Below are 13459 nucleotides of genomic sequence, written 5' to 3'. Positions count from 1 at the left end.
AAAGTTTGGAATTTTTTTTTTGCGGTAGTATTTTATATCAGGAGGTGAAAAAAGAAAACATACAAACAAACATACATAACCCGTTCCACACTAAATGTCTTGCCAGAGAAATCAGAGTGAATTTTGTTGCAACTTTCTAGGTGCAATAACTATAACTAAAGACTCCACAGGTAGGAAAACACTCCCTTCCCTCAAATACAAAGGTTGAAAGAGGAATAAAGTCAGCAAGATACACTTTAACTATCTTGTTTCTCTGCCAGACGAGTCTACACTCATTCCTAGTTAATTCCAAGTTTGCGCGTTGCAAAAGGTACAATGCCAATCATAAATCTCCCACTCACTTCTCCTGGAACAAGAGCAGTTTCTGGAAAGGTCAACACAGCAGCAAGAAGTTTCCTTTTTCCCTCAAAATCCCAGCAGATTCTCCCTGTTGCTTTTAACAGAGACGAGGTCTCCTTTGAAATCCCAGCACTCCCTTCCTGCAGCCTCTCTGCAATAGCCATTTACACTTGATTTTAAATGTCTGAAAACTAATCCAATTTGCACAAAACCCAGAAAATGAGTGTTGACATGGATATAAAGTAATAACCATAGCTTCTGAAAAGAGGGGTTTTTTATCCTTGATATGGCTATCTTCTGTGTTAAAACCCAAACTTGATCTAAGAACAGTCAGTGCTTTGGCTTTATCACAGCCGACAGTCACCTTGGTAGCTATGGAAGGGAGCTCCCTCTTTCCTAAGCAAATGGCTCTTGCTGCCTGAACTGCGACATTGCCAGCCAGCCACAGTTCAAGACATTATCATTTTTGCAGTCATAATGAGTGAATATATTACCAAAGTTAGAGTTACCAAAGTCAGAAGAACATCTGAAGTAAAATGGGAGGTTTTGTCTACACATAAGGTGCTGGAATGTCTCAAAATAAATAATGCAGGAATAAATTCAGAACCAAGAAATGACAGGTAGTGAGATCATGAGGAAAATATTCCTGCCAAGATGGATCTTTTATGCTGTTCCAGTTTCTGAACATTTTGTTGCTTCTTCAAATATTATTTAGCATGTATTCAGTGTTTATTACAGAATCATCTGTACACCTCCCCTAAAGAACAAGATCTTTCTTACTATACTGAATACTGCATACAGGTTAAGGGAATTTTCGCTCTCCATCTGAGTCAGAAACAGTGGGTGAAGATACAACAATGAAGTTATTTGCACTGGGAAAGACAGCAAATAAGTAGCAAAGCCAAAAGGGAAATCAGGGTCTTCTGAGTTGCAGTCCAGGGCACTGCTGACTGGGCCACGCCAGACTCCTGCTGTCAATAATCGTGTACCAGTCCAGGCTGCACATCACATGCCCCATGACTCTGAGAAAGCAAAGATATCTTAGGAAATTATCTGTTTTGCTGAACACCTTTTACACAATGAAGCACAACAGAAATAAACCTGTTAAAAACATTACAGCAACGACCACAGAAAATACGCAGCTGTAAGCAGACACACTTGTAACTGGGAAGGGGAATGCTCTGTAATAAAGTCCCAAACCACGCAAAGATGTGGGAGTGTTGGCTGGAAAGTAATATTTCTGTACTAAAAAGTGCATACAAAATGCAGAGTTTCACAGGAAGCTGAACTGAAATATCAAATATTTTTAAAGTCAAGTCATTTTACAAGGAAACTTGATATATTAGAACTAAAAGCATTATATTCAGCTGGAGAACTTTATCATCACCATGATCTTTCTGGAAGGGAGCACAGTGACAGTCATATTTCAATTGTATTTTCCATGTAAAACTATATTAATGATAATTATGGAAGTAGTAGAACACTATATCATGGTGACCCATGGTCATCATCTGCTGACACAGTACTAAAGATGAAGAATCACAAAGTACTCAACTACAACAATCTAGGTTTATAAGAATCATAGTGATACAGTTTTATCTCTCTTCATTTCAGGGTCTCGCATCTTTCTGGATTTCATGTTACCTCCCCAGATTAAAAACTGTATGCCAATATGGTGAAAGAGGAGAAAGAGAAACAAGATATTTAGAATAATGTAGCTCCTTAAGTCTCTTCCATATCAATAACTGTAAACAAATTGCTTTTGAAACCTCTACAGCTAATCTTCACTGCTGAAGTAGACAGCAGATGTTTTCCTCTTATTTATTAATAATACAATAATACAATGCAGGCCTGTGAATTCACCATTAATTCCTAATATATTGTTTCTGAACTTGTGGTTTCCAGCTTGTGGTCACGGAGTTCTGAGGCCTTACTGAGTATCTTAATGAAGTCTTTATGAAGTAATTAAGAAAATGTCTTAGTTTCTAACAGCCTTAAATTTACCACGCTGATTTGCATCTACGGCTAGACAGAGTAAGTAATACAGAAAGGTCACAAATCACTTTTGCTGAGCTTCAGAGTCCAAAACTAAGCCCAGATCAAGGGTTAAACATTCAGAATATACCATTAAATTATGGTATGTACTAATGGAAGCCTCAACTAATGTGTAGGAACTGTTGAAAGCAAAAAGTATATGAGATACTTAGTTATTCTGGGGTAGTTCAGCAGTCAATTCAACACGGCGAAGTCCCAGCACTTAGGTTACTAAGTAGCACACTCTGAAATACACTTGCACTACACTAGACTTCATGGTCTTTAAAGGAAACAAGCAGTTAAGAAAAGGTAGCCTTGCGTTTTCAATGAAACAACAAACTCTCTTTAAAGACCTCTAAGCCCTTAGGTATGTAGGCAGCTTCTCCCAGGTTTGTTAAAAAAAACCCAACTCTTTAGAAGTTTATTTCCCTTTGTTCAGGTCCTGAGCCTCTTCCCTTGCCTGTTGTTTGTCCTTCAATTTATCAGGAGCCCAGGCACCCCTAGCCCCAGTGGGAAGCACTCCTGGTTCTCTCCAGGTATTTGGACACCTTAGTGACCTTCCTCCATCCATAGTTCTGGCCTCTTTCAGGAGGGGCAAAAAGCTTCTATTATTTCAAAAGACAGAGCAGAAATAAAGCCATGGATTCCTAGGGAAAGCGGGACAACTTTAGACAATAACTGGGCTAATGCAGAAGGCACAGGGGCTCCCTAAGCATCACCTTGGACTCTACCCAACTAGTGTAAAAGACCAGGTAGAGGAGAAGGACAGACGTGGACGTGTGTGTGCACACATATGTTGGGCTGGATGCAGAAGCTGAACAGAGGAGACTGCCAAGAGCACTTTGACTTCTTTGATCACAGGATAATGGCTCCACGACAGATTCCCTGCTATTCTGCTGTTATCCATCTAGTGAAGAAAGACAGAAAGACAGAAAACTAACAGTGAACTAAATTCTCTCAACCAAAACAATGAAGAGAATGGTGAAAACCCAGGGAAGTGATGGAAAGGAGGGAAAAAAAGAGCATAAACTCTGAAGAGGGGAAAAGAGATACTGGGGTTCACTGTAAGGTCACAAGAGGGACAGGAACAAATAGCAGCTCAGTCTGGTGAATGTATTTAAAGTCTGTGTGCTAATAAAAGAGCCATAAGGAATAAAACAGGAGGAACTGGAAGTCTCTATGCATAATAAAGTACGAGATTTAACTGGTGTAACAGAAACTTGCTAAGAATTCACACAACTGAATATTAATATAGAAAATGTACAGCTTGTTCAGGAATGATAGGCGAGGCAGAGGCCTGCATTTGTATTTCAAAGGTAAACTAAACTTGTCCCAAATGCTGGGAAGACAGAGCAGTAAACCCTCTTGAGAGTTTTGGGGCATTAATAAGCAGGGGTGTGGGGGGGTGGAAGTCTGGTACTGTTGAACACCTACTATGGACTAAATCAGGGTGAATGAGGATTATTTCTGAATAGTACCACACAAAGCAGAACTTCCTGGTAAGCAGAAAAACCTAACTACCCAAATGCTGCTGAGACACAAACACCACAGGTCACTATGTTTGTCTTTGGTATGTCAGCAAGAGTGAGGGGCTAGAGGTGGCCATAGCAGATGCAGCCTGGACATGAAACACGGAGAGAAACTGAGCCCTGCTCAGCCCCAGAGCGGTCACCTGAGTGGTCTGTGTCCCTGCCAGCCCCTCCCAGGGCTGCCCCACGCCACCTCTGCCCTGCCCCATGCAGTCTCTGCCCTCAAATTCTTCCTGGCACAGGTCTGGTGAGGCCAATAGCACAGGCACAGTAATGCAGATGGTTAATGTTGCAGGAGACAGAGAACAGGCAAGTCAACGCTCAGCTTTTTGGGCAAAAAGTAGGTTTCACAGGGGTCTGACTGGCATTTCAGTTTGACCTAAATTTGTCAGAAAAACTGCTTGTGAACTAAAAATCACACATGCTATTTGTAAGACTTCAAGATCACGTGCCTTTGTGAGAAACAATCTAAATTATTGTCAAATAAAGCTGATTTTTGTTCAGTGATACAATGATATACCTTACAAACAAGAAGGAAGCAGATGAGATTTATCTCCATTTTCATATGGTTTCCAATGCTGCTTCACATGGCATATTCATGGAGAGAACAGTCTACATGAAATTGTCAGTGCATGTCAGTGCATGACAGCGAAACCATGTCAAAGAGTGGTTTCTCACCAAACTGGAAAGATGTATCAAGGCATTTTGAGAGTTGTGACGAAGATGTTCATTCTGAGGCTCTTGCAGGGCCAGTGACCATCCTCTCCGGATCATGTTGCTCAGCAGTGACCTGCAAGAAGTGCTTGAGGTTGCAGAGGCCAAGAGAAAGCATTGAAAACCATGAGGTTTTCATGTGGTAGGGCAGCCTCTGATACAGATGATGCAACTTGATTACTGAGTTTTCAGATTGCACAAAGCTAGAAAGGACCTGCAGGCGTGTCAGAGAACATGATTTGATACACAGATGAATAGGGAAATGGAAGAAATGGGCTAAGACAAACACAAGGCAGTTTGCAAAAAGGACATATTGTTGGAAAATACTTCATTTGGGAAGAAATACGTTAGGAGGACGAGCAGGAGATGGGAGACAGCTGCCCTGCAGCAGTTCTCACAAAAGGATCTGTAGGATGAACATGAGTCAACTTCTTTCTTGCTGTCATAGAAAAGCAACAATTATATAAAGATTTACTAATAGACGAGACGTAAAATATATCTGTTGCTCTCCTCAGCATGGCAAGACCTCAATCAGCAGGGCTACAAGACTCGTTGCAGACACTGCGCTTCAGAAAAGATCTGAATCAATTAAGAAGAGTCTAGAGGAGAACACCTTAAATAACCTAGGACCCTAGTTATTAGGTCTACAAAAAATGTCCTTCAAAAAAACCACAACTGCCTGGGAGTTAGTGGTAATTCAGTTGGAAGATCTTCAACCTAAGAATTTATGGCAGCTGTCATTTCCTTGACCTTCTACAAACACATAAATTTATGTGGACACAATATATGTATATATATATATATTTTTTTTTTTTTTTTAAATGGAAATGGAGATTAGGAGAAGAAAGCACAGATTATTAACCCTCTTGATTTTGCAGTGCATGAAAATACAATTTCAGGATATCTCAAATACTAACCCCCTGCCCCGGCCTGACACAAAAAGATACTAAGAATGTATTAGGGAGAATTGCTTGAAAAATTCTTGTTATTCAGGAAGCCTAACTGGAGCCTGTGAAGCCTGAACAGCTGAGATCAAGAGTACTGCCTATTTACAACAGATACAAGAGGAAGAAAATTGAAAGCATTAAAAAAGATATTATTCATGTTTTATGAAGAAAGAGAATAAAGCACAGTTTCTTTAATTTTTTATTATTTTATCTTAAAATAGACAATCTGTACTTAGAGATATATAATCCTCCCTTATTGTGATATATTCATACCATGTTCAAGTGATATCTTTCAAATTAATTTAAATCAAATGTATAGCACCACTATATTATATTTCCTTTTTTATTTACTTCATCTACTTTTGGCATTCAAAGAAATACACATTTAGCTTCAGTCCCTTTAGGGCACAGGGTTCCCACTGATACAGTGAGGGATGCAAACAGCCAAGTCTTCACCAGCCAGAATGACTCAAGTCCTATTTTTGTCAACTTTGTTTTCCCCAATGAGTCTTCTGAAAGAGTAGAGACTTTGAAAACACATTTTCAATACTTCTTGATGGGGATGCATTCTGTATTTATTACCACTGAAGGAAGAGTGAAACTGAACAGTCTAGATTCTTTTTCTTTCATTTTAAATTCTTATGAACTAGTATAATACCACAGTATGAGAGATGGCTACATTTGTGGAAACCTACTTTTTAGTTGGAAAAAAAAAAATCTCTATAGGAACTTTTTTTAAAATAACTTGGTTCAGTTCTACACATAATTCTAGGAATTAAGAATCTTAAGCTTGATTTTATACCAACTATTATAAAATATATATACTGTGAAGTACTGTACAATATAAATATACAATATACTTTATAATTCAAACACTTTTAGAATTAATTTTGTTGAAATATAGTCTGCAATTTTGTGGGGAACTAGGCATACAATTGAATAGCTTCTGAGTTAAAGTTATAACTTGCCTATATAAAAGACACCGACACTAAAAACTGACAACTCCTCATTTCATTGCCAACAAAGAAACATATTTTTGAATGCTTTCACACAGAAAATTTGTAAATCATGTAAAGGTTCCAACTGAAAACCAAACATTTGCTGGTTTTTGGTTTTGTTTTTTTCTAGAGCCTGTTGGTTTAACACCCAATTTAATTACCAGAGAGTGAGAAGGGAATATTCTGCCCTATTGTGCCCTGGGATGTTAAAACTCAGCATGATGCTAACATCCGTGCAACACTGGAAGCAGGCCTTGCATACCCCCAGGCACTTTTTTTCCCATCTTTTTTTTTCTTCACATCTTGACTGCATTTTCCTAACTGAATTACCCCCACCCATTTGGCAGACAAAAGGCTCAGAGGTATACTCTGATTCAAAGGCTTCGCTTTGTAAAGGAAAGTCACTCTTAATTGAGATTTCGTTTCTTGTGCCATCCCTGGGAAAAAAATAACAGCTTCAGTTATCCAATGAATCACTGAAGTTTTATGTTCTCCAATATGGGTGCCCTGAACAGAAAATTATATCTAGACCAAGTGAATACATAGGAGCAACATTCAGTTTCTGTTGGCTCAAAGACAATTTGAATAGGTAAGTAACTAGAAAATGCAGCAAGGGAGAAACAGTCTGAATTTAAGCTTAATTCAAGAACCAAGTTTTCACTAGTATTTAAAGCAGAGAAAAAAAACCCAACCAAACAAACAAAAAACCACAGACACAATTACCCTTTATCCACATACTGCTGCTTCTCATTTGTATTTATTGGTCTCTTTCCTTTCACTTTAAACATCCCTCACCTTCATATTTATCCACAAACTTTATTTAAAGGGAGAAATTGAAAATATAAACCAAAACCAAAATCTTACCTGTACTTTTAGATAACAAACTAATTTCACTTCTTACCTTTCTGTGATAGGAAGAGATAGGAAGAGAGCAAGCAGCAGAACTGTTCACAAATGTCAGAAGTGATGTTTCTATTTCTCAGGGTGAAACCAGTTCAAAAGTATCTATTTATTTTTAGTCAAATATGCAATGCCAGTAACTATTAAATTCAGCCATAATTAACCATATGATAACTTTGCCAAAATAATCACTGTCATGTGAATGTAGTTTGGAAATGCAGGTAAATAGCTATAGAAATAAATAAGGATGGAGTGATCTAAGTGACTTACCATCCAACACCAATGAATAGCAACAGTCTCAGTGGGGTTTATTAAATTAATTCTTCTTTGTAGACTAGTCTGTTCTTCAAAGCATCTGTGTCATGGGCTTCTCCAACAAATTCCAGACCCAGCAAGGGGAAAAAAAAAAATCATCAGCCATCAAGATAGCTCTTCATACTCCAGATGAAAAGCGTCAGCAAGATGAACAGTCCCATTCCTGGGGAAGAGCCATGCCTCCTAAAAGTGCAGTGTAACCACACCCTAAAATATTAAAAAGTATACAGACGGGTAGATAGAAAAGCTGAGACGAGCAGAGCCAAAGGCCTTGCTGACTCCCCAGCACCACATCTCGCACGGAGGCAGAGCCGCCGCTGCAGCTGCCGGCTTTCCTCTGATAAACACCTTTTTCCCTTTCTGCCAGACGTGTGTCACTTCCACCCCTGCATGTCAGCCAGCCCCAAGCACCAACTGCTGCAACACTGGTGTGGCAGGGATGCAGCCAAAATGCAAGGGGAGCCTGGCATTGCCTCTGGGGTGCTGCTGGCACAGAGTTCTCAGCCCTGGTGCCCAGCCAAGGTTGGTCCTGGGGCAGCTTCCCCTTCAGCCTGGATCAAGCCCAGTCCTGCTGGTTATGAAAACCGCTGATAAGGGTTGTATTGCCAGTTTGTCCTGGCCCTCTGAATCTTATCTGGGACTAAATACAGAGAAAGCTTTGGAACTACACAAACTGAAGTGAACTTCTCAGTGCAAAAAGCAAGTGAATGTGTTGAAAATTGTGACTCACTCCCATATACACATACACACACAAATTTCTCTTAGACATGTGGATGTATACGCCCATGGAATATTTTAAATGTTAGGCCTTTAGAAAAATCCCTGCATATAATTTTCTAAAATATCTTTCTAGTTCTATTTGGAAGCAAATTAAAAATTAAAATATGCTACCAAAGACATATATCACTATGAGTTCAAAAGGACTAAAATGATTCTGAGATGGAGTGACTTTTATCAAGTCACTCTACAATGCTGCAAGACTTGCCCTTTAAAAATGTCTTGATTTCTTTCTCATATGAGCAAAAGTAGCATTGCTGTTTTGGAGTACTGGAAGGACAGAAAACAATTTTCTACTGATGACGGTGATTGTGGTGATTTTACATAATTTCCTCACACTCCATTACCTTTGTTAGCTCACCTTTGCAGCTCCGCAATTCCTGCATTCGCAGAGCAAAGCTGTGCTCTGGCAGCAGCAGCTCTTTGCAGTCACTATAGGTGGCATTTCCATCTGCAGCTATTAAGCTGGGCAATTCCTAGAGGGTCTGGTTCTTCTGTGCTCCCAGAAGGAGACACAGGGCCTGACCTCAGTATTATAGGGACAAACAGCGTGGGCTTGAACTGCACACCATCCACACCCCACCAACCATCCCCGCTGCTGGGGAAAGAGGAACAATGCTGTGATTAAGTGGGATCCATATAACAAACAACCACCGTCCCAGGCTCCAGGACAGGGATTTACACCCACATTTACACTCAGCAGCAGTGGTCTTGGGGCCAAAGAGGGAGGGAGCAGCCTTAGCGCATCCCAACACACTACCGACGGTGCATCCAAGGGGAACGCTGAGGGCAAGGGCAATGGGCGAGCTGCAGGGGAGTGCAGACGGGCTGGGGCTGTGCCCAGCAGCTGAGGATCCCTGGCAGGAACACCACAGGAAGGAAGCAGGAAACGTGCTGTCGCCTATTCTCGGGATTTCATTTCAAGGCTTGAGAATCTCCTGTTTTCATTAAAAGAGAAGGAAAGAAAACTGCCTGTTTACTCCTTCTGGTATCAGAGAAAAAGATTAAAGTGAGAAAACTTCAAATGTTTCCCTCCGCCTCCACAGGGTTTAAAATTTAGAAAGTAAATATGAAGACTTTACCGATCTATTTTTAACCTGTGATTCAGTCTGATTCAAGTATTTCAAATGTTTGTATATGGCCTCAGAGGGAATAAATCATTCTTAACAAGCCTTCCATATGCTCAATGTGTGTGCGTGTGAATTTTATGTATGTTTAATGACAAATGTCCAATTAGACATATGCATGCATTCAAAACTACAGCTACCCTACAGTAAGAAATCGAAAGTAGAAAAGGGACAAAATGACAGTATAAACTGCAGAATTCATAAGACAGAGTCAGAAAGAGAGAGTTTTTGGTTTTCAAGTCAATCGATTTCCTCACTGAAAGCAGAGCTTTGTAAACTCCGCTGGACAGCCACAGTGGAAAAAAAAAACCCAAAAGGTTTTAGCATCAAAATTTTAAATATGAGCAGGAAGTAAGCCAGCAAATTACCTTTGGTTGTTTCTCCCACCTTACAGACATTGAAAATAATAGATGCATAATATATTTCATGAGGAAATCTAATTGCTGTCAATCTCGTGAAGATCACTGGTGAGGACTGTTGTACTGCACATGCTGCCTCCTTGAACAATAAAGTTACGGGGTAAAAGGGCCTGAACTCCTCCCAGGGCCACACAAGAGGTTCCTGCAGCTGACCATGGTGTCCCCATGCCAGCAATTCTGTGTGTACCCCATGTTCTCCCAGTGTGGGCTCCCCTAATCCGTCCATGCCATCTGTGTCTCTCCATCCTGGATCTGCAGACCCATACCTGGGTCTGCAAGCATGAGACATTAACCCAAGTGTGACCTCTTTCTCTCTATTATGCTTCCATCCCTTGACCCTCACTGGATGCCACAGCCTGTTCTGGATATCTTTATGTGTCCCTGCATCCTCCCCCTTCACGTCTCCTGACTAGGATGCTTTAATGCCCTCCTATACCATGACCTCTCTTTGTTCCCATTTACTTCTCTTGTTGGATGCCTCCGTCAGCTCTGGCTTCTGTATTTTTCCATGTATCTCAATCAAAGATTTTTTTAATGCATCTGATTCACCCACCAGAGTTCCTAAAGCCTCCTCCCTTCCTTCATGCACCCTGTCCTCCGTGCTGCTTGTCCTCTCCATGCTCCAACCTCCCAGTGCGGGAGAACAGCCTTCCCTGGTGCTCAGGCATTGGCTTCTCGAACTGTATCAGGAAAGTAAATGAGAAAGCTGGTTTTCTGGTTGCCATTAATGGATACAACTCTCAGCCACTGATTTATTTATCTGTCAGTAAAGTTATTCTGATATCTATTATCTTTATCTGTCAATAATGAGATGTTCTGTGGTTCCCTTTAATTCCTCCACTGTCAGTTTGCTTTCTTCAGGCCAAAACCCCCATTACTTATGTTTAAGACCAAGAACTGAGTGGTCACGCAATATTTATGCATTTAAACATAAATACAAATGCATTAAATGTTAAATGCATTTAGACATTGCATTTAAACAATCCTGCAGTGTTTAAATGCTATAGAACTGTAAACAGAAACAGCATCTAGTTGAATGAAAGCTGTTCCCGACTGTCCAATTAAAATGGGGTTTATGTGCAGTCTCGAAAGTGGAATAAGGGTTTACTCCATGTGTCCCCCTTGAAAATCACAAGTGCAGAGATTAAACTAAAAATAGCATGGCACAACCCAACAAATTATGTCTCTAACCCATGTGATCAGTAACTTTAACCATTTTTAAACATACAGCAATTTTCTACCTAATGTTCCTGATGTGCTCTTCCCATGAGCAGTCTTAGGATAGCTAATCTGGTAACACTGTAGCTCATTTCAGCGATGATGGCTTTATTGCTTGTCCCTTGCTATGGATGTCCAGATTGGAAAACAGCAGTGTGAGGAGAGCATGAGGGTTCTGACAGACCCTCCCTGACATCCCACAGGCAGGACTTCCTGCAGCCAAACCCGTCCCAGCTGGGGGAGCACACCGGGAGTCTTCCTTGCCCAGGTGAGAAAGTTACCATGCAATAAGGAGCAAAATGTTATTTTCCAGCATCTATGCTGGCTTTTCTGTGTCCAGCAGGCAGTATGGATTTCCGGTCCAAATAACCAGGAAGGGCTCAAAATTTATATAAGGCAAAATTTTGAAGCCATACTGAATGTGAGCCTTGCAACAAACCACTGTCCAAAAGCCCTGGCAGCTTCATGCACCTTTCCAGCAGCCCTCTAGCCGTTGTCTCTCTCCAGATTCCCTGCTCAGCAGGGATGTCTGGGGCAGAAACTGCCCCAGCAGCCCACCATAGATAGGGGTCAGGGCAGAAACCAGCCCTGACAGCCTGGCACGCTGGGGCTTGGGTAAGAAACCAGTCTGACAGCCCGGCGCAGATGGGGCTCAGCACACCTGGGCACAGAGGCGTGCATCCCTGCTGCAGCCCATGGAGCATCCTCTAGCCTAAATCCCACCTAGGGCTGAGACTGACAGGACAGTAAACACACACACGCACATGCTCTGGTCTCTATCATTGTGTGAGCCCTGTTGCCTGGCTAAGAAAAACTCTGTTGTCCGTGTGTTGAATGATCAATGAACTGGTCTCGGTAAGTGATTCCTTATTGCCTCTTGGTTATTAGTCTGTCCTCTGCATGAAAGTCCTAGGCAAATCACTCAAGCACGTTAAGACTTTAGAGCCTGACTGCTTTAAAAGTACAGCTGGGTTCAGGGACCTGGTTACAAAATGGTTCCAATTTGTTGTGTGGACAGGACCTTAATAGTATCCTATAGGCAAGCACAAACCTTAGGCTGTTTCATTTGTATCATTCCTTGTTCTGCTTTCTCTTTCTTTTTAAATAAGGAACAATACAAAGAATGAGAACTCAAAATCCAAGTCATGCTGTCAGGAAGAATAATGGATCTATTCTGTACAAAATGCCTGTATTGTTGGTTTGTTTACTTCAGCTGTTTCATAGCCATGCTGCTGTCAGAGCTCTGGAGACAAAGCCCCAGCTCTAAGCCTGCTCCTGGGTGCTGGGCAGGGAGATCTTCCTCCTTGGCTGCTTTTACCCGGGTGGTAACAGAAGTCAGTGTTAGAGCAGCACACTCCACCCACCCCCATGAGCAACACTGTGGACAGGAGCTGTGAGATAAATTGGAGACATCCAGGCTTCGCATTAAATCCAGCCCTTCTACAAAGATCCAATCTCTCAATGGCACATGGGGATTTATAGGCAAAGAGCCTATTAAGGATGCAAGGGAGTTAGGCATGGCTAGCACAGCCCTGCCCGTGTGTGAGGAGGCTTAAACCTCAGTGTCTTTCACTGGAAGGGCGTCTCCAAACACTCTACTCTGTTTCATGTCACCCCAGCAGTGACTAATACATTGTCAGAATGTCTCTAATAGATTGATGACAAGGAGGGGGTTTTGAAGAGTCCCAATTCAAATAAATAATAGAACAAAAATAGTCTGTTCCCATCTAGCTATAGCAACCACAATCTGCTAGGAACTTTCTAAACAAAACAGAGAGAGTTACAGTCCTACAGGAAATCTAAACAAGGATCTAAATATGAAAACAAAGACGATGGGTAAAGAAAGGGGTAGATTACACAACATACAAAGAAAGAATCCTCATGGTGGACTGACATGCATATTAATGGCAGCATATTTTTGGTTTTGTGGGTTCTCATGTCTTCTAGTGTCTATTTTTAAGGAGTTTTCTCAGTTTGTGAAATGATGATTAGAAAAAAGAAATCCAATAATGGGTTACAAAACTACAAGAAGAATAATTACATCTGACTGGCAAGTTAAATCCCAGAATGGAGAAAGTGACTTCTGTATCTCAGAACAGCCTACAGAAGAAACAATCCTGATACTTTATTCCGATAATTTTA

The 13459-nt window shown here is 41.1% G+C and overlaps 1 protein-coding gene across 2 annotated transcripts in view; it reads right to left on the bottom strand.

Annotated features, from left to right (window-relative positions):
• The window catches only part of SASH1 (SAM and SH3 domain containing 1), a 191902-nt gene that overhangs the window by 136264 nt on the left and 42179 nt on the right, over positions 1–13459 (bottom strand). The window contains exon 1 of one of the 2 annotated variants that reach the window (XM_082049785.1): positions 7732–7771. The exons of the other annotated variant lie outside the window; for it this stretch is intronic. Within the exon in view, the coding sequence (XP_081905911.1) occupies positions 7732–7734 (3 nt within the window). The 5' untranslated portion in view covers positions 7735–7771. Of the gene's footprint in view, positions 1–7731; positions 7772–13459 lie in introns of those variants that run through there. 2 annotated transcript variants of the gene reach the window in all.

The sequence above is a fragment of the Streptopelia decaocto genome (assembly GCF_964273445.1).
Source record: "Streptopelia decaocto genome assembly, chromosome: 3".
Classification (NCBI taxonomy): Eukaryota; Metazoa; Chordata; class Aves; order Columbiformes; family Columbidae; genus Streptopelia; species Streptopelia decaocto.
Note: the sequence above shows the minus strand (reverse complement) of the source record. Positions and strands in the feature narration are given on the sequence as shown.